At 41.0% G+C, this 25101-nt stretch overlaps 1 protein-coding gene across 1 annotated transcript in view; it reads right to left on the bottom strand.

Moving 5' to 3' along the window:
* Positions 1 to 25101, bottom strand: part of nyap2a (neuronal tyrosine-phosphorylated phosphoinositide-3-kinase adaptor 2a) — a 62021-nt gene that overhangs the window by 22932 nt on the left and 13988 nt on the right. Inside the window, exons 2-3 of the mRNA XM_063017116.1 lie at positions 19472 to 19773; positions 14354 to 15514 (exon numbers count right to left, since the gene is read on the bottom strand). Of these exons, the coding sequence (XP_062873186.1) occupies positions 14354 to 15514; positions 19472 to 19773 (1463 nt within the window). The remainder of the gene's footprint in view (positions 1 to 14353; positions 15515 to 19471; positions 19774 to 25101) is intronic.

Raw genomic sequence — 25101 nt, 5'->3', positions numbered from 1 at the left:
TAAAAGTAATTTTTAACATTGTTTTTGTTTAGTTATATAAGCTCCATCTCTCAGTACTGTTCAAATGAAGCTCAAATGTTTATATGTTTAAATGTTCAAAAAGACAAAGGTTTTCATGGGGTGTCCTAACATATACAGTGTATCACAAAAGTGAGTACACCCCTCACATTTCTGCAAATATTTCATTATATCTTTTCATGGGACAACACTATAGACATGAAACTTGGATATAACTTAGAGTAGTCAGTGTACAACTTGTATAGCAGTGTAGATTTACTGTCTTCTGAAAATAACTCAACACACAGCCATTAATGTCTAAATAGCTGGCAACATAAGTGAGTACACCCCACAGTGAACATGTCCAAATTGTGCCCAAATGTGTCGTTGTCCCTCCCTGGTGTCATGTGTCAAGGTCCCAGGTGTAAATGGGGAGCATGGCTTTTAAATTTGGTGTTTTGGGTACAATTCTCTCATACTGGCCACTGGATATTCAACATGGCATCTCATGGCAAAGAACTCTCTGAGGATGTGAGAAATAGAATTGTTGCTCTCCACAAAGAAGGCCTGGGCTATAAGAAGATTGCTAACACCCTGAAACTGAGCTACAGCATGGTGGCCAAGGTCATACAGCGGTTTTCCAGGACAGGTTCCACTCGGAACAGGCTTCGCCAGGGTCGACCAAAGAAGTTGAGTCCACGTGTTCGGCGTCATATCCAGAGGTTGGCTTTAAAAAATAGACACATGAGTGCTACCAGCATTTCTGCAGAGGTTGAAGACGTGGGAGGTCAGCCTGTCAGTGCTCAGACCATACGCCGCACACTGCATCAACTCGGTCTGCATGGTCGTCATGCCGGAAGGAAGCTGACGCACAAGAAAGCCCGCAAACAGTTTGCTGAAGACAAGCAGTCCAAGAACATGGATTACTGGAATGCCCTGTGGTCTGACGAGACCAAGATAAACTTGTTTGGCTCAGATGGTGTCCAGCATGTGTGGCGGCACCCTGGTGAGAAGTACCAAGACAACTGTATCTTGCCTACAGTCAAGCATGGTGGTGGTAGCATCATGGTCTTGGGCTGCATGAGTGTTGCTGGCACTGGGGAGCTGCAGTTCATTGAGGGAAACATGAATTCCAACATGTACTGTGACATTCTGAAACAGAGCATGATCCCCTCCCTTCGAAAACTGGGCCTCATGGCAGTTTTCCAACAGGATAACGACCCCAAACACAACCTCCAAGATGACAACTGCCTTGCTGAGGAAGCTGAAGGTAAAGGTGATGGACTAAACCCAATTGAGCACCTGTGGCGCATCCTCAAGTGGAAGATGGAGGAGTTCAAGGTGTCTAACATCCACCAGCTCCGTGATGTCATCATGGAGGAGTGGAAGAGGATTCCAGTAGCAACCTGTGCAGCTCTGGTGAATTCCATGCCCAGGAGGGTTAAGGCAGTGCTGGATAATAATGGTGGTCACACAAAATATTGACACTTTGGGCACAATTTGGACATGTTCACTGTGGGGTGTACTCACTTATGTTGCCAGCTATTTAGACATTAATGGCTGTGTGTTGAGTTATTTTCAGAAGACAGTAAATCTACACTGCTATACAAGGTGTACACTGACTACTCTAAGTTATATCCAAGTTTCATTTCTATAGTGTTGTCCCATGAAAAGATATAATGAAATATTTGCAGAAATGTGAGGGGTGTACTCACTTTTGTGATACACTGTATATATATATATAGTCATGTGAAAAAGTTAGGACACCCCATACACACACACACACACACACACACATATATATACAGTGTATCACAAAAGTGAGTACACCCCTCACATTTCTGCAAATATTTTATTATATCTTTTCATGGGACAACACTATAGACATGAAACTTGGATATAACTTAGAGTAGTCAGTGTACAGCTTGTATAGCAGTGTAGATTTACTGTCTTCAGAAAATAACTCAACACACAGCCATTAATGTCTAAATGGCTGGCAACATAAGTGAGTACACCCCACAGTGAACATGTCCAAATTGTGCCCAAAGTGTCAATATTTTGTGTGACCACCATTATTATCCAGCACTGCCTTAACCCTCCTGGGCATGGAATTCACCAGAGCTGCACAGGTTGCTACTGGAATCCTCTTCCACTCCTCCATGATGACATCACGGAGCTGGTGGATGTTAGACACCTTGAACTGCTCCACCTTCCACTTGAGGATGCGCCACAGGTGCTCAATTGGGTTTAGTCCATCACCTTTACCTTCAGCTTCCTCAGCAAGGCAGTTGTCATCTTGGAGGTTGTGTTTGGGGTCATTATCCTGTTGGAAAACTGCCATGAGGCCCAGTTTTCGAAGGGAGGGGATCATGCTCTGTTTCAGAATGTCACAGTACATGTTGGAATTCATGTTTCCCTCAATGAACTGCAGCTCCCCAGTGCCAGCAACACTCATGCAGCCCAAGACCATGATGCTACCACCACCATGCTTGACTGTAGGCAAGATACAGTTGTCTTGGTACTTCTCACCAGGGCACCGCCACACATGCTGGACACCATCTGAGCCAAACAAGTTTATCTTGGTCTCGTCAGACCACAGGGCATTCCAGTAATCCATGTTCTTGGACTGCTTGTCTTCAGCAAACTGTTTGCGGGCTTTCTTGTGCGTCAGCTTCCTTCTGGGATGACGACCATGCAGACCGAGTTGATGCAGTGTGCGGCGTATGGTCTGAGCACTGACAGGCTGACCTTCCACGTCTTCAACCTCTGCAGCAATGCTGGCAGCACTCATGTGTCTATTTTTTAAAGCCAACCTCTGGATATGACGCCGAACACGTGGACTCAACTTCTTTGGTCGACCCTGGCGAAGCCTGTTCCGAGTGGAACCTGTCCTGGAAAACCGCTGTATGACCTTGGCCACCATGCTGTAGCTCAGTTTCAGGGTGTTAGCAATCTTCTTATAGCCCAGGCCATCTTTGTGGAGAGCAACAATTCTATTTCTCACATCCTCAGAGAGTTCTTTGCCATGAGGTGCCATGTTGAATATCCAGTGGCCAGTATGAGAGAATTGTACCCAAAACACCAAATTTAACAGCCCTGCTCCCCATTTACACCTGGGACCTTGACACATGACACCAGGGAGGGACAACGACACATTTGGGCACAATTTGGACATGTTCACTGTGGGGTGTACTCACTTATGTTGCCAGCTATTTAGACATTAATGGCTGTGTGTTGAGTTATTTTCAGAAGACAGTAAATCTACACTGCTATACAAGCTGTACACTGACTACTCTAAGTTATATCCAAGTTTCATGTCTATAGTGTTATCCCATGAAAAGATATAATGAAATATTTGCAGAAATGTGAGGGGTGTACTCACTTATGTGATACACTGTATATATATATACAGGGGTTGGACAAAATAACTGAAACACCTGTCATTTTAGTGTGGGAGGTTTCATGGCTAAATTGGACCAGTCTGGTGGCCAATCTTCATTAATTGCACATTGCACCAGTAAGAGCAGAGTGTGAAGGTTCAATTAGCAGGGTAAGAGCACAGTTTTGCTCAAAATATTGCAATGCACACAACATTATGGGTGACATACCAGAGTTCAAAAGAGGACAAATTGTTGGTGCACGTCTTGCTGGCGCATCTGTGACCAAGACAGCAAGTCTTTGTGATGTATCAAGAGCCACGGTATCCAGGGTAATGTCAGCATACCACCAAGAAGGACAAACCACATCCAACAGGATTAACTGTGGACGCAAGAGGAAGCTGTCTGAAAGGGATGTTCGGGTGCTAACCCGGATTGTATCCAAAAAACATAAAACCACGGCTGCCCAAATCATGGCAGAATTAAATGTGCACCTCAACTCTCCTGTTTCCACCAGAACTGTCCGTCGGGAGCTCCACAGGGTCAATATACACGGCCGGGCTGCTATAGCCAAACCTTTGGTCACTCGTGCCAATGCCAAACGTCGGTTTCAATGGTGCAAGGAGCGCAAATCTTGGGCTGTGGACAATGTGAAACATGTATTGTTCTCTGATGAGTCCACCTTTACTGTTTTCCCCACATCCGGGAGAGTTATGGTGTGGAGAAGCCCCAACGAAGCGTACCACCCAGACTGTTGCATGCCCAGAGTGAAGCATGGGGGTGGATCAGTGATGGTTTGGGCTGCCATATCATGGCATTCCCTTGGCCCAATACTTGTGCTAGATGGGCGCGTCACTGCCAAGGACTACCGAACCATTCTGGAGGACCATGTGCATCCAATGGTTCAAACATTGTATCCTGAAGGTGGTGCCGTGTATCAGGATGACAATGCACCAATACACACAGCAAGACTGGTGAAAGATTGGTTTGATGAACATGAAAGTGAAGTTGAACATCTCCCATGGCCTGCACAGTCACCAGATCTAAATATTATTGAGCCACTTTGGGGTGTTTTGGAGAAGCGAGTCAGGAAACGTTTTTCTCCACCAGCATCACGTAGTGACCTGGCCACTATCCTGCAAGAAGAATGGCTTAAAATCCCTCTGACCACTGTGCAGGACTTGTATATGTCATTTCCAAGACGAATTGACGCTGTATTGGCCGCAAAAGGAGGCCCTACACCATACTAATAAATTATTGTGGTCTAAAACCAGGTGTTTCAGTTATTTTGTCCAACCCCTGTATATACAGTGTATCACAAAAGTGAGTACACCCCTCACATTTCTGCAAATATTTTATTATATCTTTTCATGGGACAACACTATAGAACTAAAACTTGGATATAACTTAGAGTAGTCAGTGTACAACTTGTATAGCAGTGTAGATTTACTGTCTTCTGAAAATAACTCAACACACAGCCATTAATGTCTAAATGGCTGGCAACATAAGTGAGTACACCCCACAGTGAACATGTCCAAATTGTGCCCAAAGTGTCAATATTTTGTGTGACCACCATTATTATCCAGCACTGCCTTAACCCTCCTGGGCATGGAATTCACCAGAGCTGCACAGTTTGCTACTGGAATCCTCTTCCACTCCTCCATGATGACATCACAGAGCTGGTGGATGTTAGACACCTTGAACTCCTCCACCTTCCACTTGAGGATGTGCCACAGGTGTTCAATTGGGTTTAGTCCATCACCTTTACCTTCAGCTTCCTCAGCAAGGCAGTTGTCATCTTGGAGGTTGTGTTTGGGGTCGTTATCCTGTTGGAAAACTGCCATGAGTTTTCGAAGGGAGGGGATCATGCTCTGTTTCAGAATGTCACAGTACATGTTGGAATTCATGTTTCCCTCAATGAACTGCAGCTCCCCAGTGCCAGCAACACTCATGCAGCCCAAGACCATGATGCTACTACCACCATGCTTGACTGTAGGCAAGATACAGTTGTCTTGGTACTTCTCACCAGGGCGCCGCCACACATGCTGGACACCATCTGAGCCAAACAAGTTTATCTTGGTCTCGTCAGACCACAGGGCATTCCAGAAATCCATGTTCTTGGACTGCTTGTCTTCAGCAAACTGTTTGCGGGCTTTCTTGTGCGTCAGCTTCCTTCTGGGATGACGACCATGCAGACCGAGTTGATGCAGTGTGCGGCGTATGGTCTGAGCACTGACAGGCTGACCTCCCACGTCTTCAACCTCTGCAGCAATGCTGGCAGCACTCATGTGTCTATTTTTTAAAGCCAACCTCTGGATATGACGCCGAACACGTGGACTCAACTTCTTTGGTCGACCCTGGCGAAGCCTGTTCCGAGTGGAACCTGTCCTGGAAAACCGCTGTATGACCTTGGCCACCATGCTGTAGCTCAGTTTCAGGGTGTTAGCAATCTTCTTATAGCCCAGGCCATCTTTGTGGAGAGCAACAATTCTATTTCTCACATCCTCAGAGAGTTCTTTGCCATGAGGTGCCATGTTGAATATCCAGTGGCCAGTATGAGAGAATTGTACCCAAAACACAAAATTTAACAGCCCTGCTCCCCATTTACACCTGGGACCTTGACACATGACACCAGGGAGGGACAACGACACATTTGGGCACAATTTGGACATGTTCACTGTGGGCTGTACTCACTTATGTTGCCAGCTATTTAGACATTAATGGCTGTGTGTTGAGTTATTTTCAGAAGACAGTAAATCTACACTGCTATACAAGCTGTACACTGACTACTCTAAGTTATATCCAAGTTTCATGTCTATAGTGTTGTCCCATGAAAAGATATAATGAAATATTTGCAGAAATGTGAGGGGTGTACTCACTTTTGTGATACACTGTATATATACAAGCCCAGAGTGGCTAATCGGGAGATTCGGGAGGATTCCCGATGGGCCGGCTCATGTCAGTCTCAAGTTTGGGCCGGTTGGGAAAAATAATTTTGACACTCATCTGTCACTTATCTAATCTTATTCTTGCATTCATTCTCCATTTATCTGACAGCGCAGCCCCTACATCGCAGTAGATTAGATGGGTTCTACCATCTGAGGGAATCCCCCCCTCCCATATGTTTAAGTTGGTTTGGCCCATGAGGCGTCTGTTCTGGAGCGCCGGTAAAAGTAAATATAGCAACAGAATAGCACAAGTCGGTGGTGATGGAGGGCAGGAAGAGGCCAGGTGGAGCCAAAAAGACCAGGTTAAAAAAAAAAAGAAAGGCAATGGAAGAAGATGCTGCCAAATGTGCCAAATTAACAGACATGTTTTCCAGAGGACAGACCCCATGCAGCCGGTATTGCGCAACATAGCCAAGTCAACTTAGCATAGTTCATTTTGTAGAACCCAATACACAGCATTAATCACAAATATCCAGTTTCAAGCTGAAAATAATAAACATAATTTGAAGTGTGATATATTAAATAACCTAACTCATTAATGTAATGTTTTTGTTCCGACACTACTGTACTGATGATCCATGACTACTGAAGGGACAGGTAGAGGATATTCTAACAGATTTATTTAAACTAAGATGGTTATTTGTAATGTAAAATATAACGTAGAGAATATACTGTACATGATATATGTTAAATTGTTCAGACATTCAGAAAGATGTCAGCACGATGGCCTATTTTATTTTAAGAAATGAAGACAAATAGCCTAAATCACTATCAATTTTACACCATCATAATATAGGCTAAATTGTTAAAAACAAAAAAAACTTTAAGCATGTTATGTTATTCAGCAAAACAGGCTAACTCTTAATGAAATGTTTTTTTTTAACCTCAGAGCAGCAGATAAGCCATGTTTCATGTCTATAGACAATGACACCGTTATTAATAAAGTGCACTGCTTAGGAGGCTTTTGATGCTGTAGGTAGCCTACTAAATAGTGAAGCTACTTAAGAGTTTAGTGTAAACCTAACAATAGAGCACCTCTCTGTTGAAAAGACAAATGCTATTTAAATTTTTATTTCAACTTATTCCTCATGTACAAATGTAAATACTTTTTCATCTTTATCACATTTTTTACCTTTTAAATCTTTATCTGATTTAAATTTGAATTAAACATGTTTAAGTGAAGTGTTTTCTGTTAACTTACCAACATACACCTGAACTTATACCCAATAAAAAGTCATTGTAAGAGCTAGCTGCTGTTTCATTTATTCAAATTTTTCCTCCGTGGAAAAAGTGGGCCGGGTTTGGGCATAAAACTCCCGGGCTGAAAAAGGGGCCCACTCCGGCCCTGTATATATACAGTGTATCACAAAAGTGAGTACACCCCTCACATTTCTGCAGATATTTAAGTATATCTTTTCATGGGACAACACTGACAAAATGACACTTTGACACAATGAAAAGTAGTCTGTGTGCAGCTTATATAACAGTGTAAATTTATTCTTCCCTCAAAATAACTCAATATACAGCCATTAATGTCTAAACCACCGGCAACAAAAGTGAGTACACCCCTTAGTGAAAGTTCCTGAAGTGTCAATATTTTGTGTGGCCACCATTATTTCCCAGAACTGCCTTAACTCTCCTGGGCATGGAGTTTACCAGAGCTTCACAGGTTGCCACTGGAATGCTTTTCCACTCCTCCATGACGACATCACGGAGCTGGCGGATATTCAAGACTTTGCGCTCCTCCACCTTCCGCTTGAGGATGCCCCAAAGATGTTCTATTGGGTTTAGGTCTGGAGACATGCTTGGCCAGTCCATCACCTTTACGCTCAGCCTCTTCAATAAAGCAGTGGTCGTCTTAGAGGTGTGTTTGGGGTCATTATCATGCTGGAACACTGCCCTGCGACCCAGTTTCCGGAGGGAGGGGATCATGCTCTGCTTCAGTATTTCACAGTACATATTGGAGTTCATGTGTCCCTCAATGAAATGTAACTCCTCAACACCTGCTGCACTCATGCAGCCCCAGACCATGGCATTCCCACCACCATGCTTGACTGTAGGCATGACACACTTATCTTTGTACTCCTCACCTGATTGCCGCCACACATGCTTGAGACCATCTGAACCAAACAAATTAATCTTGGTCTCATCAGACCATAGGACATGGTTCCAGTAATCCATGTCCTTTGTTGACATGTCTTCAGCAAACTGTTTGCGGGCTTTCTTGTGTAGAGACTTCAGAAGAGGCTTCCTTCTGGGGTGACAGCCATGCAGACCAATTTGATGTAGTGTGCGGCGTATGGTCTGAGCACTGACAGGCTGACCCCCCACCTTTTCAATCTCTGCAGCAATGCTGACAGCACTCCTGCGCCTATCTTTCAAAGACAGCAGTTGGATGTGACGCTGAGCACGTGCACTCAGCTTCTTTGGACGACCAACGCGAGGTCTGTTCTGAGTGGACCCTGCTCTTTTAAAACGCTGGATGATCTTGGCCACTGTGCTGCAGCTCAGTTTCAGGGTGTTGGCAATCTTCTTGTAGCCTTGGCCATCTTCATGTAGCGCAACAATTCGTCTTTTAAGATCCTCAGAGAGTTCTTTGCCATGAGGTGCCATGTTGGAACTTTCAGTGACCAGTATGAGAGAGTGTGAGAGCTGTACTACTAAATTGAACACACCTGCTCCCTATGCACACCTGAGACCTAGTAACACTAACAAATCACATGACATTTTGGAGGGAAAATGACAAGCAGTGCTCAATTTGGACATTTAGGGGTGTAGTCTCTTAGGGGTGTACTCACTTTTGTTGCCGGTGGTTTAGACATTAATGGCTGTATATTGAGTTATTTTGAGGGAAGAATAAATTTACACTGTTATATAAGCTGCACACAGACTACTTTTCATTGTGTCAAAGTGTCATTTTGTCAGTGTTGTCCCATAAAAAGATATACTTAAATATCTGCAGAAATGTGAGGGGTGTACTCACTTTTGTGATACACTGTATATATATTAATGTTGGGAACTTACATTACAAATTTAAAATCTGGACACAGTCTGGCCATAATATGTGTTTCACCTTTCTTTTATCTATCTAAATATGAATCTATTAGGTTAAACAAGGTTGAAGGTTAACTAGGTACTCTCTTTCACTCTGTATGCCTCCCTTACTGGGAACCCATTAGTGATCACATTTATCATGTCTCTCTTTTACTCTGAATGCATTAAGGATATTGCTTCACTAGCAGATGAAAGCTTTTCAATTATTACAGCTGGCAAGTGTCTAGTGTGTGTGTGTTTGTGTGTGTGTGTGTGTGTGTGTGTGTGTGTGTGTGTGTGTGTGGGCCTACACAACGCAATTCTGAAGACAAATGTCAGAGTAAACACCAGTGAAATGGGTAAAGACAAACACTCATGTTCCCAATTGTAAAATGTCGATTTCATCATAAGAAAACCTTTATATCACTTAACAAATTGTGTTTGATTTAAACACCTTTTGTTCACCAGTGACCTAAAGTGCAATACGTCATGATTAGTAATTGTGCACTTTTGGATTTAATCAGCACATGGCTACTCTGCACACAAACATAGAAACAGCTATTTCAGTTTTGTCTACACTTTATGACTGAGTTTCAGATGTTTAAAACAGAGTTAAATAAAATTGTTTACTAGCAATGAGCCTCCATTTGTCAGGCTTGTTAGCACTTACCCAAATGGTTTTTGTTTTTGCCTTGTCCAACAAAGATATTTAACTAAATTTCTTTAAGCCAATCTTCCATAAGCTACTGCATTAATTAAATCATCAAAGCCATCATCATGTATACTGTTTTAACTCATTTTACTTAATTTACTCCCTGTCATTATAGAGCCCCTGCTTACCTTGATAAATACATCTCTTAGCCTCCATCTCTTTGTACCTAAATTGTTGAAATGTGCTGTCATTAAACACCTGATAAAAATGCGTTCTAATTATAGGTCGATTTTAAGTCTTCCTTTTGTCTCTAGAGAAACAGTTTCCCAACAATTATGTTTTTTATCTGCACAAAAACAGTTAACATTTTCAGTTAGGATTTAGACCCAATCACAGCATTAATTAGGGTAGTTAATGATCTATTAATGTCCTCTGATAATGGATGCATCCCTTTTCTCATTCTATTATATCTTAGTGCAGTGTGTGATACACAGGACTTGCACTCTCTTGGGTATAAATCCTATTTGACTGACCGCTCTCAATTTGTAATTTGTACAAGAGTAAAGTATGGTGTTCCCCAGGGGTCAGTAGTAAGATCTCTTTTGTTTACACTCTACATGCTACCATTAGGAAAAAATATTCATGAACATGGCATCAATTTTATCTGCTATGCAGACAACAGCTGTATATACAGTATATCAACCAAAGCCATTAACACAATTTGTAAGATTGTGTAAGATAAAAGACTTACTTAATTCAAATAAAACAGAGGTATTACTTGTTGGATCTAAGGCAGCTAGGGACTGGTGCTCAACCTTAACCCATTCAATAGAGCAGAAGGTGGCTTGGTTGGTAGCACTGTCACCTTACAGCAAGAAGGTGCTTGGTTCGATACCCATGTGGAGCAGTTTGGGTCCTTTCTGTGTGGAGTTTGCATGTTCTCCTCATGTCTGCATGGGTTTCCTCCGGGAGCTTCGGATTCCTCCCACAGTCCAAAGACATGCAAGTGAGGTGAATTGGAGGTACTAAATTGTCTATGACTGTCATGAATCTAACCAAAGTGTGTAAAACATGACGTTAAAATCCTAATAAATAAATAAAAAATCCATTTAACAACATCAATCACAATATTGACCATAAAATAGTTTCAGTTATAAGGCTTTAAAAATGTAAGTGAATGATGCATCAATGCATTTCCAGCAAATATTAAAATAAATAAATTTTCTCAATGAAATATGTACAGTGTTACATATTTAGTGTATACTGTCACATGACCAGAGCTGGTTGCACCATGAGAAGAGGATGACTGTATCAAAGTACACATCATCTTTAAGGTGTCTAGTATTGATGTGTGCATTTACAATTACTTTGTTCAGTGTGGTCAGACAATAAGAAAACAAGGTTGATGACAGGATAACAGTACATATACATGCATATTTGTAGTTGTACTTTCTACTCTGTTCTTTCTTTTAGGTTCACTTTGATAAGGGGTATAAGTCATAAGGGGTAAACAGGTCATATTGGCAAGAAATCTACGAACAATGAAACTGGATCTTTACTGGCTGCTCATGGTAAATATGGAACATAGAACAAAGCTTCTCACTGACCAGTCAACCATGATGCACCAGTTTTAGAGATGTTGTTACTATGACAAACGCACTACTAATGCATGTGAGAAATACAAAGCACCGTTGCACAATGAGTGCTTCAAGATATACCATGGGCAGTGGAAAAGGAGATAGGAAAAAAGGGAAAAAATATAAAAGTCAATGCAGTGTGGAAATGAAGTACAATAGACTTTAGGAAGAAAAGTCAACAAAAATGGGAAAAAGACAAACAAAACGACTGAAATGTTTTTGGAAAAGAAGGTTAATTGATTTAAGACATACTGTAAAAGTTTTGCATGTTATTGTATTGTAATCATGCAGCCATAAGGGTGTCTGCTGTAACTTTTCTGTGGTACTATGACTGGTTGACACTGTGTTATGTTCTCTTCATTTGGAATTCTCACTAAAGCCTTACAGTTCATACAGTGGGGCCAAAAAGTCAGCCACTGATTGTGCAAGTTCTCCTACTTAGAAAGATGAAAGAGGTCTGTAATTTTCATCATAGGTACACTTCAACTATGAGAGACAAAATGAGAAAAAAAAATCCAGGAAATCACATTGTTAAAAAATTTATTTGTAAATTATGGTGAAAAATAAGTATTTGGTCAATAACAAAAGTTCAACTCAATACTTTGTAACATAACCTTTGTTGGCAATGACAGAGGTCAAATGTTTCCTGTAAGTCTTCACCAGGTTTGCACACACTGTAGCTGGTATTTTGGCCCATTCCTCTATGCAGATCTCCTCTAGAGTAGTGATGTTTTGGGGCTGTCGCTGGGCAACACGGACTTTCAACTCCCTCCACAAATTTTCTATGGGGTTGAGGTCTGGAGACTGGCTAGGCCACTACAGGACCTTGAAATGCTTTTTACGGAGCAACTCCTTTGTTGCCCGAGCGGTGTGTTTGGGATCATTGTCATGCTGGAAGACCCAGCCACGTTCCATCTTCAATGCTCTCACTGATGGAAGGAGGTTTTGGCTTAAAATCTCACGATACATGGCCCCGTTCATTCTTCCCTTAACACAGATCAGTCGTCCTGTCCCCTTTGCAGAAAAACAGCCCCAAAGCATGATGTTTCCACCCCCATGCTTCACAGTAGGTATGGTGTTCTTGGGATGCAACTCAGCATTCTTCTTCCTCCAAACACGACGAGTTGAGTTTTTACCAAAAAGTTCCATTTTGGTTTCATCTGACCACATGATATTCTCCCAATCCTCTTCTGGATCATCCATATGCTCTCTGGCAAACTTCAGACGGGCCTGGACATGTACTGGCTTAAGCAGGGGGACACGCCTGGCACTGCAGGATTTGAGTCCCTCTCGACGTAGTGTGTTACTGATGGTAGCCTTTGTTACTTTGGTCCCAGCTCTCTGCAGGTCATTCATCAGGTCCCTCCGTGTAGTTCTGGGATTTTTGCTCACCGTTCTCATGATCATTTTGACCCCACGGGATGAGATCTTGCGTGGGGCCCCAGATCGAGGGAGATTATCAATGGTCTTGTATGTCTTCCATTTTCTTACAATTGCTCCCACAGTTGATTTATTCACACCAACCTGCTTGCCTATTGTAGATTCACTCTTCCCAGCCTGGTGCAGGTCTACAATTTTCTTCCTGGTGTCCTTCGACAGCTCTTTGGTCTTGGCCATGGTTGAGTTTGGAGTCTGACTGTTTGAGGCTGTGGACAGGTGTCTTTTATACAGATAACGAGGTGAAACAGGTGCCATTAATACAGGTAACGAGTGGAGGACAGAAGAGCTTCTTAAAGAAGAAGTTACAGGTCTGTGAGAGCCAGAAATTGCTTGCTTGTTTGTGGGTGACCAAATACTTATTTTCCACCATAATTTACAAATAAATTCTTTAAAAATCCTACAATGTGATTTCCTGGATTTTTTTTTCTCATTTTGTCTCTCATAGTTGAAGTGTACCTATGATGAAAATTACAGACCTCTCTCATCTTTCTAAGTAGGAGAACTTGCACAATCAGTGGCTGACTAAATACTTTTTGGCCCCACTGTATCTGTTTTGCAACTGTAGGGAGTGAGAGTGATATTCTGATCTAGCTTTGTGCTGTGGTTACTGAGCAGCAGTGTACAATTTAGCATTAGCTGGATGGGCTATGGTATAGACTATATATGATATACATGACACGATGTTTGGGTTTAGCTACAAATCGTACTCACTGCTCACTTTTATCAGCTGTACTTACAGTAGCATCTCCATCAACATGATCCTTTGGTCTAGTTCTTTGTGTCGCCACTGTCTGCTGCTATGTTAAGCTCTTTACCCACTGTTTGCTGCACTCCCATACACTGATTCTCATCACACAGTGCCAGAAAAATCTGTAACAATTCCGACAGCATATGTCCTAAAATCTGAAGAGGCATTTTACATTTTGCTTCTTCGGTAGCATGTTGTAACTTTTCTGTTTGATGTAACTATAGCACTACAGTAAAAAGTAACAAAACAGAAAATGTCCACTTATGGCTTTATAGCACTCCTGGCTGGTTTACTATCTGTAAAAAGCTCAGATATTGTATAGCTTAAAAACACAAGAATCATCTTAAAATAAAGAAAAAAAAATCAGGTTAGTTATCACTGAATTATGGTTTGCTGGCACATTAAAAAGCAGAAGCAAGTCGTTTTTTAGCTCTAATATTCTGTATATATTTTTTCAGAAAACATGTTAAAATTGGCTAGGGTCCAGTGTGGTCAAATGTATCAAAATATGAGTAACTCACTCTCACTGAGCTCCTTGCTCTTGTGCCCTCCAGAATCCTTTCTCAGCATGTTCTTGCTATAGGTAGTTATGTTGCTGAGCTCATCCAGTGAACTAGTCGGTGATCGGGCTCCAGACCCTGAGGTTGACCCAACTGATGCAGTGGAAACATTTTGCATGGATCCCCCATAAATGCTGGAGGAGCCTAAAAGGTGTCCGCTCTCGCAGGATCTATGCAAGACTCTGGAGGTACTAAGTGGAATTGTGCCAGTCAACAGAGCATCATAAGGTGGACATTTAAGACTAAGAGGTGTCGATACCTGTCCCATGCTTAAGGGAGATGGGCAGGCAGAGTGGCTGCGAGGGTAACCATGAGCTGCAGAGGAACCACTACTCTTGTTTGATGCTGATAACAACGGTGGGGCAGATGAACGACCAGATGCAGTGATTGTCTGGGTAGACTGGGGTTCTTTATTTTCTGACTTTTTATGGTTGTGTTGTTTAAGATTGTGTTGCCCCATAGACTGTTGCCCTGGCAATGCTTGTCCAGAGTCACCAGTTGTTGAGGAGTTGCTGGGTTTACCAAAGCCACAATTGTCTAGCATAGGAAGTTTGGTGACATCTAGTGGAGTAAGGGGGGATTCATCTGAATTTGGGGAACACTGAGTTGGTGCAGAGGGGAACTCAAGCAAGGGGGCTTTTTGAGTGAGTAAATTAGGAAAGGGGGCAGGTATGTCACCATGTGGCCCACGCTGGGTTGATTTAGTTAGTGCTTCATCTAAAACTGCAGGATTTGAACATGGCTTCAAACAAGATTGGATGTGTTCAGTAGATATGGCTGCTTCTTCAAAGATAGGGTATTTCATCTCCTCATACACACTTTCTCCCTGATCATTCTCTTCATCGGCATTGTGTCCAGTAAAGTGCCGAAAGTCATGCAGAATGTTTCCCACCATATCTATATAAACAGGCTCAGTCTCCTCATCAGTGTCCAAAGCACAGCTTTGATTTTGAGATAATGATTTCTTCTGTTGCCTTGGCAAAGTGCTGGACTTGAACTTATTGCTATGTTTTTGGATGTAAGACTCATCAAAGGAAGTGCTAAGCTGAGTGCTGGGATTGCGTTTAGGTTTAGGTGGAGGCATGAGGCGATACTCTTCACTGCACAGAAGGCTCTTCAATGCTGCAGGAAAGAGAACACTTATGTTAGTCTTCTACACATAACCTCAATGAGATTCTTATCTGTCATACAGTATTATGGTATTGTGCTCTTACGTTTGCAAAAGGAAAAAAGCTTACAAATAATTGAAGGTTTGAAAATAACCATTGTGTTGAATATTCATAATAAGTAAGTGGTAACTGGTTCTGCGAAATGCCTGCTGTACTTTGACTGGCCAGTGGCCAAATTCCTCACAGACATTGACTAGATCAGTGGTTCTCAAACTGTGGTACGCGTACCACTGGTGGTACGCCAGATAATCTCGGAAAAGTAATTACATGGACCGAAAAAATAAATCATTTAATAATTATAAATAAAAAATAATATGAAACAAAATGTGTAAATTACTAATAAAATCTGTTTCAAAGTTCTTATAATTCTGTTTTAATAAAATCAGTTTAATTAAAACAACTTGTATTTAAACTAATGTGCTTTTAAAAATATTCGGGGCTATGCAGACACCGTACTTCATTAAGTCTATACTTCACGTTCGCAGTTTCCATCTCGAAATTTCCGAAACGTTATTAGTAAAGTTATCAGTAAAGTTATCAGTAGCTCTCTCGCTTTTGTCAGAGCAGATCTGTGTTTGAATCTCACTGATCTCGTTCCTGACATCACCAGGCTGCTCCGCTAAACACGCGCACTCACTCAAATCCGAAAACACTTTCAGTATCGCGGAGAATGAGCGAGCGACACACACACACATATACACACACACACACACACACACACACACACGAGAGCTAGTAGTATAATAACAAATAATTGAGAAATAAACTATAAACTTGATTAATTAGGTTAAATCTGATTATTTCATTGTGCTTATGTTTTAAAGCAGAATCAAACTCAGTCACATCTTTGTACAAGAAAGGATTTTTCTAAAATGTCTCTTCCCTGTAGTTTTTTGCCTTTTGAAATTAATCTTTCTTATTTAAGTGATGTTTGAATTAGGCCTACATTTAATGCAAATTTGATGTTAATATCGGGGATGTCTTATAGTTTACCTAGCAGCGCAAAGATTCACTTTTTGAATGGCTCTTTAAAAGGAACCAAGCCAAAAGATCCGGCTCCTGTCAAGAAGCCATAATTCCCATCACTGCCTATATATATATATATATATATATATATATATATATATATATACAGTATATATATATATATATATATATATATATATACAGTGGGGCCAAAAAGTATTTAGTCAGCCACTGATTGTGCAAGTTCTCCTACTTAGAAAGATGAGAGAGGTCTGTAATTATCATCATAGCTACACTTCAACTATGAGAGACAAAATGAGAAGAAAAAAATCCAGGAAATGACATTGTAGGATTTTTAAAGAATTTATTTGTAAATTATGGTGGAAAATAAGTATGTGGTCACCTACAAACAAGCAAGATTTCTGGCTCTCACAGACCTGTAACTTCTTCTTTAAGAAGCTCTTCTGTCCTCCACTCGTTACCTGTATTAATGGCACCTGTTTGACCTCGTTATCTGTATAAAAGACACCTGTCCACAGCCTCAAACAGTCAGACTCCAAACTCAACCATGGCCAAGACCAAAGAGCTGTTGAAGGACACCAGGAAGAAAATTGTAGACCTGCACCAGGCTGGGAAGAGTGAATCTACAATAGGCAAGCAGGTTGGTGTGAATAAATCAACTGTGGGAAGACATACAAGACCATTGATAATCTCCCTCGATCTGGGGCCCCAAAAAATCCCAGAACTATACGGAGGGACCTGATGAATGACCTGCAGAGAGCTGGGACCAAAGTAACAAAGGCTACCATCAGTAACACACTACGTCGAGAGGGACTCAAATCCTGCAGTGCCAGGCGTGTCCCCCTGCTTAAGCCAGTACATGTCCAGGCCCGTCTGAAGTTTGCCAGAGAGCATATGGATGATCCAGAAGAGGATTGGGAGAATATCATGTGGTCAGATGAAACCAAAATGGAACTTTTTGGTAAAAACTCAACTCGTCGTGCTTGGAGGAAGAAGAATGCTGAGTTGCATCCCAAGAACACCATAACTACTGTGAAGCATGGGGGTGGAAACATCATGCTTTGGGGCTGTTTTTCTGCAAAGGGGACAGGACGACTGATCCGTGTTGAGGGAAGAATGAACAGGGCCATGTATCGTGAGATTTTAAGCCAAAACCTACTTCCATCAGTGAGAGCATTGAACATGGAACGTGGCTGGGTCTTCCAGCATGACAATGATCCCAAACACACCGCTCGGGCAACGAAGGAGTGGCTCCGTAAAAAGCATTTCAAGGTCCTGTAGTGGCCTAGCCAGTCTCCAGACCTCAACCTCATAGAAAATTTGTGGAGGGAGTTGAAAGTCTGTGTTGCCCAGCGACAGCCCCAAAACATCACTGCTCTAGAGGAGATCTGCATGGAGGAATGGGCCAAAATACCAGCTACAGTGTGTGCAAACCTGGTGAAGACCTACAGGAAACGTTTGACCTCTGTCATTGCCAACAAAGGTTATGTTACAAAGTATTGAGTTGAACTTTTGTTATTGACCAAATACTTATTTTCCACCATAATTTACAAATAAATTCTTTAAAAATCCTACAATGTGATTTCCTGGATTATTTTTCTCATTTTGTCTCTCATAGTTGAAGTGTACCTATGATGAAAATTACAGACCTCTCTCATCTTTCTAAGTAGGAGAACTTGCACAATCAGTGGCTGACTGTATATACCCCACTGTATATACACACCTAATTAATGTGTGCTATATGTGGTTCTGTGATGAGAGACATAGGTGGTACTTGGAAGTTTTGGTTTGACAATGGGTGGTACTCGGTCTAAAAAGTTTGAGAACCACTGGACTAAATGAAAGGATTAATCCCAGGACCAATAAGCTCAGTGCTACCCATACTACATATCAAATATTTTATTTTGCTTTAAAATTTTTCCTATTTATATCAGTTTTAACTGTTATGAAAAATAAAGAACGTATAATAACTTATTATCTTAAAGAAACTTATTACAATGTTTTCTATTTCTACTGATAATAATTTATAATTGTGTCACATATTTCTGTCTGTGTAAAACGCTGTAAACACTGAAATATCTTAGATTCTTACATATGGCATTATAAAAAAGAATTTTTACACATTTGTACACATGTATAAAATCAAGTTCATCAAATAAATTATATGATTACAAGCTTGGTTTGGAGAAACTCCAGTGGTCTGCACAGAGCTTTGACCTCAACCTTATTGAATTATTTGGGATGAAATGAAATGTCTTTTGTAAGCCAGGCCTTCAACATTATTGATTGTCCTCACAAGTGCTATTTTGAGATAAAAATGAGCTTCAATTTCTGCAGACACATTTCAAAATCTGTTGGGGGTTTATTTTGGTATGGAGTACTCAGATTCATGTTTTAATTTGTTTATAGCTTAAACTTTTTAAGCTAAAAACTTCTGTACAGGCGCCATAGGCCGCTAACCAGGGTCCTTATACAGTGTCGAAGATCCCACCCCCTTTTTCTCACCCAGCAGGCTAGTGGCCAATTTTGTCTGCTGCAAGCACTGCCAATTGTGCCTGCTAGGGGGCACACAGTCGACTGGTAGCAGAGCTGAGATTCAACTCTGAGAGATCACAATCCCAGTGCTGGTGTGCTAACGAAATATCCCACTGCACCACCTGGGTGCCTAAAAGATATTTTTAAATTTTAAATTTAAATAATTTATTATTACTTTAAATACTTAAAATAATTTTAAGTAATAAAATACTTAAATATTTAGAAAAAAATTAAAAACAAACATTTTTAACTGGGTTGCAAGAGAATATAACATATTTAGTCATCTTTTTTTCTTTAATTCTTATTATTTGTACTGTTATTATTCTTAAGGAAACTTGTCAAAGTAAACACGTATGCTTACAATAAAATAAAACAATCTTATATTTACCATCATTCTTATCCAACTCCTTCGATCTCTTTCCTGTGGTTAAGGTTGTGTTGACTGTTTCAGATGAGGTGCTAAGTTTGGTGCTGGGGTTCCGTTTGGGTTTTGGTGGGGGTTGTTTGCGTAGGTTTAGGCTGCCTCCATCCTCTTTGCCACCTCCTACTGAATGCAAAGACTGGGAGCGCACTGTAAAACCCAGTCCAGTTGGTTCAGACAGCCGGTCTAGGGGAGCTGGCATCGTCATGAAGCCCATGCGAAAGTGTTTACCAGTGTAAGCCTCTTCTCCTTCCACATCCTCACCCATCCTATAGAGACATACAGAACATACACAAAGATAGCTAACATTGTAAACACACGAGAGATAAAAATGTTCAATGCATATAATTATTTCACTAATACCCTAACAATTAGGACCCAACAGTAGTAAGGCTGTTTCTAAACAAAAGACCGTCCAATCTTAACCCTTAAAACACCATTGCTCACACTGCCCTACTAGAAACAAAAGTGTACTGAGAAAATTGATTTTTTTAAACCTTATTAAAATTAATATATAATTAGCATTTAACCTAATAATCTTAATGTATAATTTACATGTAACAGTAAGAACACCATACTAACAAAGAAACATGCTGGTGGTGGCATGGATGGAGTGTGAGTGCTTTTCTGAATCAAGGATTGCTGCTGTTGAAGAAACATTAAGAGGGGGACAAAGAGGGTGGTATGGGTGTGAAATATAGTAGTATGTTGGGCAACTGTAGCCTAGTGGTTAAGGTACTGGACTAGTAATGAAAAGGTTGCTGGTTCAAGCCCCACCACTGTCAGGTTACCACTGTTGGGCCCTTGAGCCCCCTAACCCTCAATTGCGTAGACAAAAAATAGTCACTGTACTGTAAGTTGCTTTGGATAAAAGAGTCCGCTAAATGCTGAAAATGTAAATGTTTTACAGTATATCTTAAATATCATGTATTTATGTCAAATCCTTTATTCTTTCAAAAAAGGGCTAATTTATAGACATTCTGAAGTAAACGGCCCTTCTATAACTGTAGTACAAACAATGACTATAAAAAATTAGGGCTGTCAAACGATTAAAATTTTTAATCGCGATTAATCTCAGAATTTCATATAGTTAATCGCGATTAATCGCATTAAAAAAAATCTGTGTAAATGATATAGAAAACAAGGATTTTTAAGTGAAATGTTACAATTAAAATGGTGAACACATTTTATGCTAAATGTACTGATGTTAAAAACTGCTGGGACAAGAGAAAACTGTAAGGGAGTTTATTCACTCACATACTAGGTAGTAAATGTCAGATTGTAGGTTAGAATTTCTCCATCAGCAAACATTGTAGATCAGCGGTGCTTTAGGTGGGATAAGGTGTAGTTATTGTATCAGACTTGTCTGTGGTTGTATCGTGACGATGGTTTGATGGACGTTTCTACACGAAGTGAGTGTGTTTTGACCCTTTGGGGCTTCCATAGTTCATGAACTAACGTGCTCGACTCAGCTTTCCGGTATTCGGTACAGAAGAAGAAGTTAATTAAGTGTAATAAAGTGTTCTGCTCCCGACAACTTGTGAATATAGCGTGTATTTATTTCTTTATTATGCAAGTGCATCACTACCACGATCGGTTACATTATGTTAACAAACCGCAAATGAAAAACGGTGGCAAGTCCGACATTAAAACGTTTGTTCTACCAGTGAAGTGTCAACATGAAATAGAATTTGCGTTAATGGCACTAATTTTTTTAATCGCGTTAAATTGAGGTCGCGTTAATGCGTTATTATCGCGTTAACTTCGACAGCCCTATAAAAAATATATATTATTTCCTTCCACCCATTTATTTACCACTTACAGTGGGGTCAAAAAGTATTTAGTCATCCACTGATTGTGTAGGTTCTCCTACTTAGAAAGATGAGAGAGGTCTGTAATTTTCATGATAGCTACACTTCAACTATGAGAGACAAAATGAGAAAAAAAAATCCAGGAAATCACATTGTAGGATTTTTAAATAATTTTTTTGTACATTATGGTGGAAAATAAGTATTTGGTCAATAACAAACAAGCAAGATTTCTGGCTCTCACAGACCTGTAACTTCTTCTTTAAGAAGCTCTTCTGTCCTCCACTCGTTACCTGTATTAATGGCACCTGTTGGACCTCGTTATCTGTATAAAAGACACCTGTCCACAGCCTCAAACAGTCAACCATGGCCAAGACCAAAGAGCTGTCGAAGGACACCAGGAAGAAAATTGTAGACCTGCACCAGGCTGGGAAGAGTGAATCTACAATAGGCAAGCAGGTTGGTGTGAATAAATCAACTGTGGGAGCAATTGTAAGAAAATGGAAGACATACAAGACCATTGATAATTTCCATCAGGAGAACGGTGAGCAAAAATCCCAGAACTACACGGAGGGACCTGATGAATGACCTGCAGAGAGCTGGGACCAAAGTACAAAGGCTACCATCAGTAACACACTATGCCGAGAGGGACTCAAATCCTGCAGTGCCAGGCGTGTCCCCCTGCTTAAGCCAGTACATGTCCAGGCCCGTCTGAAGTTTGCCAGAGAGCATATGGATGATCCAGAAGAGGATTGGGAGAATATCATGTGGTCAGATGAAACCAAAATGGAACTTTTTGGTAAAAACTAAACTCGTCGTGTTTGGAGGAAGAAGAAGAACCCAAGAACACCATACCTACTGTGAAGCATGGGGGTGGGAACATCATGCGTTGGGGCTGTTATTCTGCAAAGGGGACAGGACGACTGATCCGTGTTAAGGGAAAAATGAACGGGGCCATGTATCGTGAGATTTTAAGCCAAAACCTCCTTCCATCAGTGAGAGCATTGAAGATGGAACGTGGCTGGGTCTTCCAGCATGACAATGATCCCAAACACACCGCTCGGGCAACGAAGGAGTGGCTCCGTAAAAAGCATTTCAAGGTCCTGGAGTGGCCTAGCCAGTCTCCAGACCTCAACCTCATAGAAAATTTGTGGAGTTCGTGTTGCTCAGTGACAGCCCCAAAACATCACTGCTCTAGAGGAGATCTGCATGGAGGAATGGGCCAAAATGCAGCTGCCCGCCTGGTTTTCAACTAAACTAAACACTGCCACATCACCTCACTGCTGCATTCTCTTCACTGGCTTCCTGTAGCTGCCCACATTCAGTTTAAAACGATGCTCGCCTACAAGCCAAAAATGAACCAGCCCCAGGTACCTTAGAGGACTCAAAACCACGCTCTGTACAACGCAACCTCTGAGCCACAAGTCTCGCTTGTCTTGAAACTCCACCCAGAACTTGAGGAAGGCATGCATCTACGCTCTTTTAAGTACTGGCACCCAAATGGTGAAATAAACTTCCCCTGTCTGTCCGAACATCTCAGTCTTTCACCATTTTCAAAAGACGATTATAGACCAACCCCTAAGCACTTAAGCTGAGAACTAACATGTACTTTCTAACCCTTTATAGCATCTTCAAATAAAGACATTTTTAAACTAAATGCAGAAAATGTAAATGTGCTCACTTTCACTTTAAGTGTGTGTGAAATGTAATTTTAGTACAGTTAAGTTCAGTTAACACAGAGACGTTTTTGTACTATTTTTGTAAAATTAAAGTATAATAAATACAAAAATAGTTGTTCAATTTTACCACTCTTTAAATTCATTAATCATTAGTGTTACAGCAAGTACACTATTAACAATCATTTCTTAGTCTTACTGGTATTTAAGGAAAGATTGCTGTCCTGGCACCATGCCACCAGATTTTCCAACTCTCTTCTATATGCTGTCTCATTAGTTCCAGTGATCAGTCCAATAACTGTTGTATCATTAGCAAATTTGGTGATACTGGTGTTGGTCTGGGAGGGCTTCGCAGTTGTAGGTGAAGAGAGTGTAGAGCAATGGACTCAATACACAGGCTTGGGGTATTCCAGTGTTTATGATTGTTGTGCTGGACATATGATTACCAGTTCTGACAGACTGAGGCTTCCTGTAAGAAAGTTCAACAACAGCCCAAGTGTGTGGCGCTTATTGGTTGGTTTAGCTGGAATGACAGTATTGAATGCAGGTGGGTACTGTGGTTTGTGCAATGGACAAGTTGAAAATGTCTGGACATCAGCAAGCTCCACTGAGCAAGCCTTGAGTGCATGCCCGGGGATGTGGTCAGGGCCAGCTGCTTTATGTGGTTTTGTTCTCCTCAGTGTCCTGTTCTGCCATTAAGAATATGAATGATGTGAATGATGTAATAGTCACTCAAAGTGAGTTACATTTTAAAAATGTGCATAATAAAAATTATTAGCTATAATTTAGTATGCCATCCACTGCAACTGCAGTTTAACAACTTTAAGCCTTAATAGCCACTCATAAACCATATAATGATAAGCCAAAACATTATGATCACCCATCAAATATGCTATTAAATAGTTTGGACTCACTGACACATGTACTTCACAAGATCTTTGAAGGTGTCCTAGGGTATCTGGTGTGCGAACATTATCAGCTAGTTTGTTATTATGTTGTGAGATGAATCATTCTACCTTGGTGCATCTTTTCTAGGTTAAACACGCATGTACCCGGCTGTCCATATAACAGTGGATTTTTTTTTGTTTTCTCATTTTCTCCAATTCTTTCCCCCAATTTTCTCCCCTAATCTAGTCGTATCCAATTACCCTGTATGTGTGATGCTTCACCTTTACCAATACAGCCCTCCACTGCTGACTGAGGAGCTTCGCAACTGACACACACCCCCTCCGACACATGTGCAGTACCAACTGCATCATTTCACCTGCACGAGGCGAGTTCATATGCGGATCAGCCTTGCGCACGGAGAGCCACACCCAGATCAGCATTATTCCCCAACTCATGGCATGCGCCATCAATCAGCCAGCAGAGGTTGTAATTGCACCAGTTATGAGGAACACCGATCTGGCTTGTCCCACCAGTTCACTTATTTTGAAATGGAAGAAGCTTGGCATAAACCTAAACCTTGTTCGATTAATAACCATCTACACAGCACTCCATAAATCAGGACTTTTTGGAAGAGTGTCAAGACAAGTGGCTGTTAAGTAAAAGGAGTATGGGAGTGTGCTTGAAGAAAAAGGCACTGCTTAACACTAGGGCTGGGGATATATTGCAAATATCGATATATACAAGTATTTTTACAGAATATTGAAAATAACCATATTCGTTATATCAAGTATGCCTAGGATAAGTAGGTTATTATCTTAAAAAACAAAGCACAAAAGAACTGTGCAGCACAATTTCTCTCGCTCTTTCTTGTGCACATGAGCAGGTGTGCACACACACAAACACACCACGTTTGCCCAATATGTCTGTGTATTTCACCAGGTCTACATCACTGATAACTGATGTCAGTCAACAACAAAACCAGTGCCAGTGCCAAAAATTTAATTCCACAAAAGACTGTGCATGGGTCAGTTGTGTGGTCAGTTGTGTTGTATTGAAACCAAACGGTTTCCATAGGGATTATGTTTAACAAAGTAGAATTTTGTGCAAATTATGTGGTTAAAATGTTGCAACTAATGTATCAGCATGACACATTTATTTTATCATCATTGTGTTTTATCTCACTCACTATATAAGAGACAATCAAACCAGGGTTACCCACCGTCCT

This window comes from Trichomycterus rosablanca, chromosome 20, assembly GCF_030014385.1.
Source record: "Trichomycterus rosablanca isolate fTriRos1 chromosome 20, fTriRos1.hap1, whole genome shotgun sequence".
NCBI lineage: Eukaryota > Metazoa > Chordata > Actinopteri > Siluriformes > Trichomycteridae > Trichomycterus > Trichomycterus rosablanca.
Note: the sequence above shows the minus strand (reverse complement) of the source record. Positions and strands in the feature narration are given on the sequence as shown.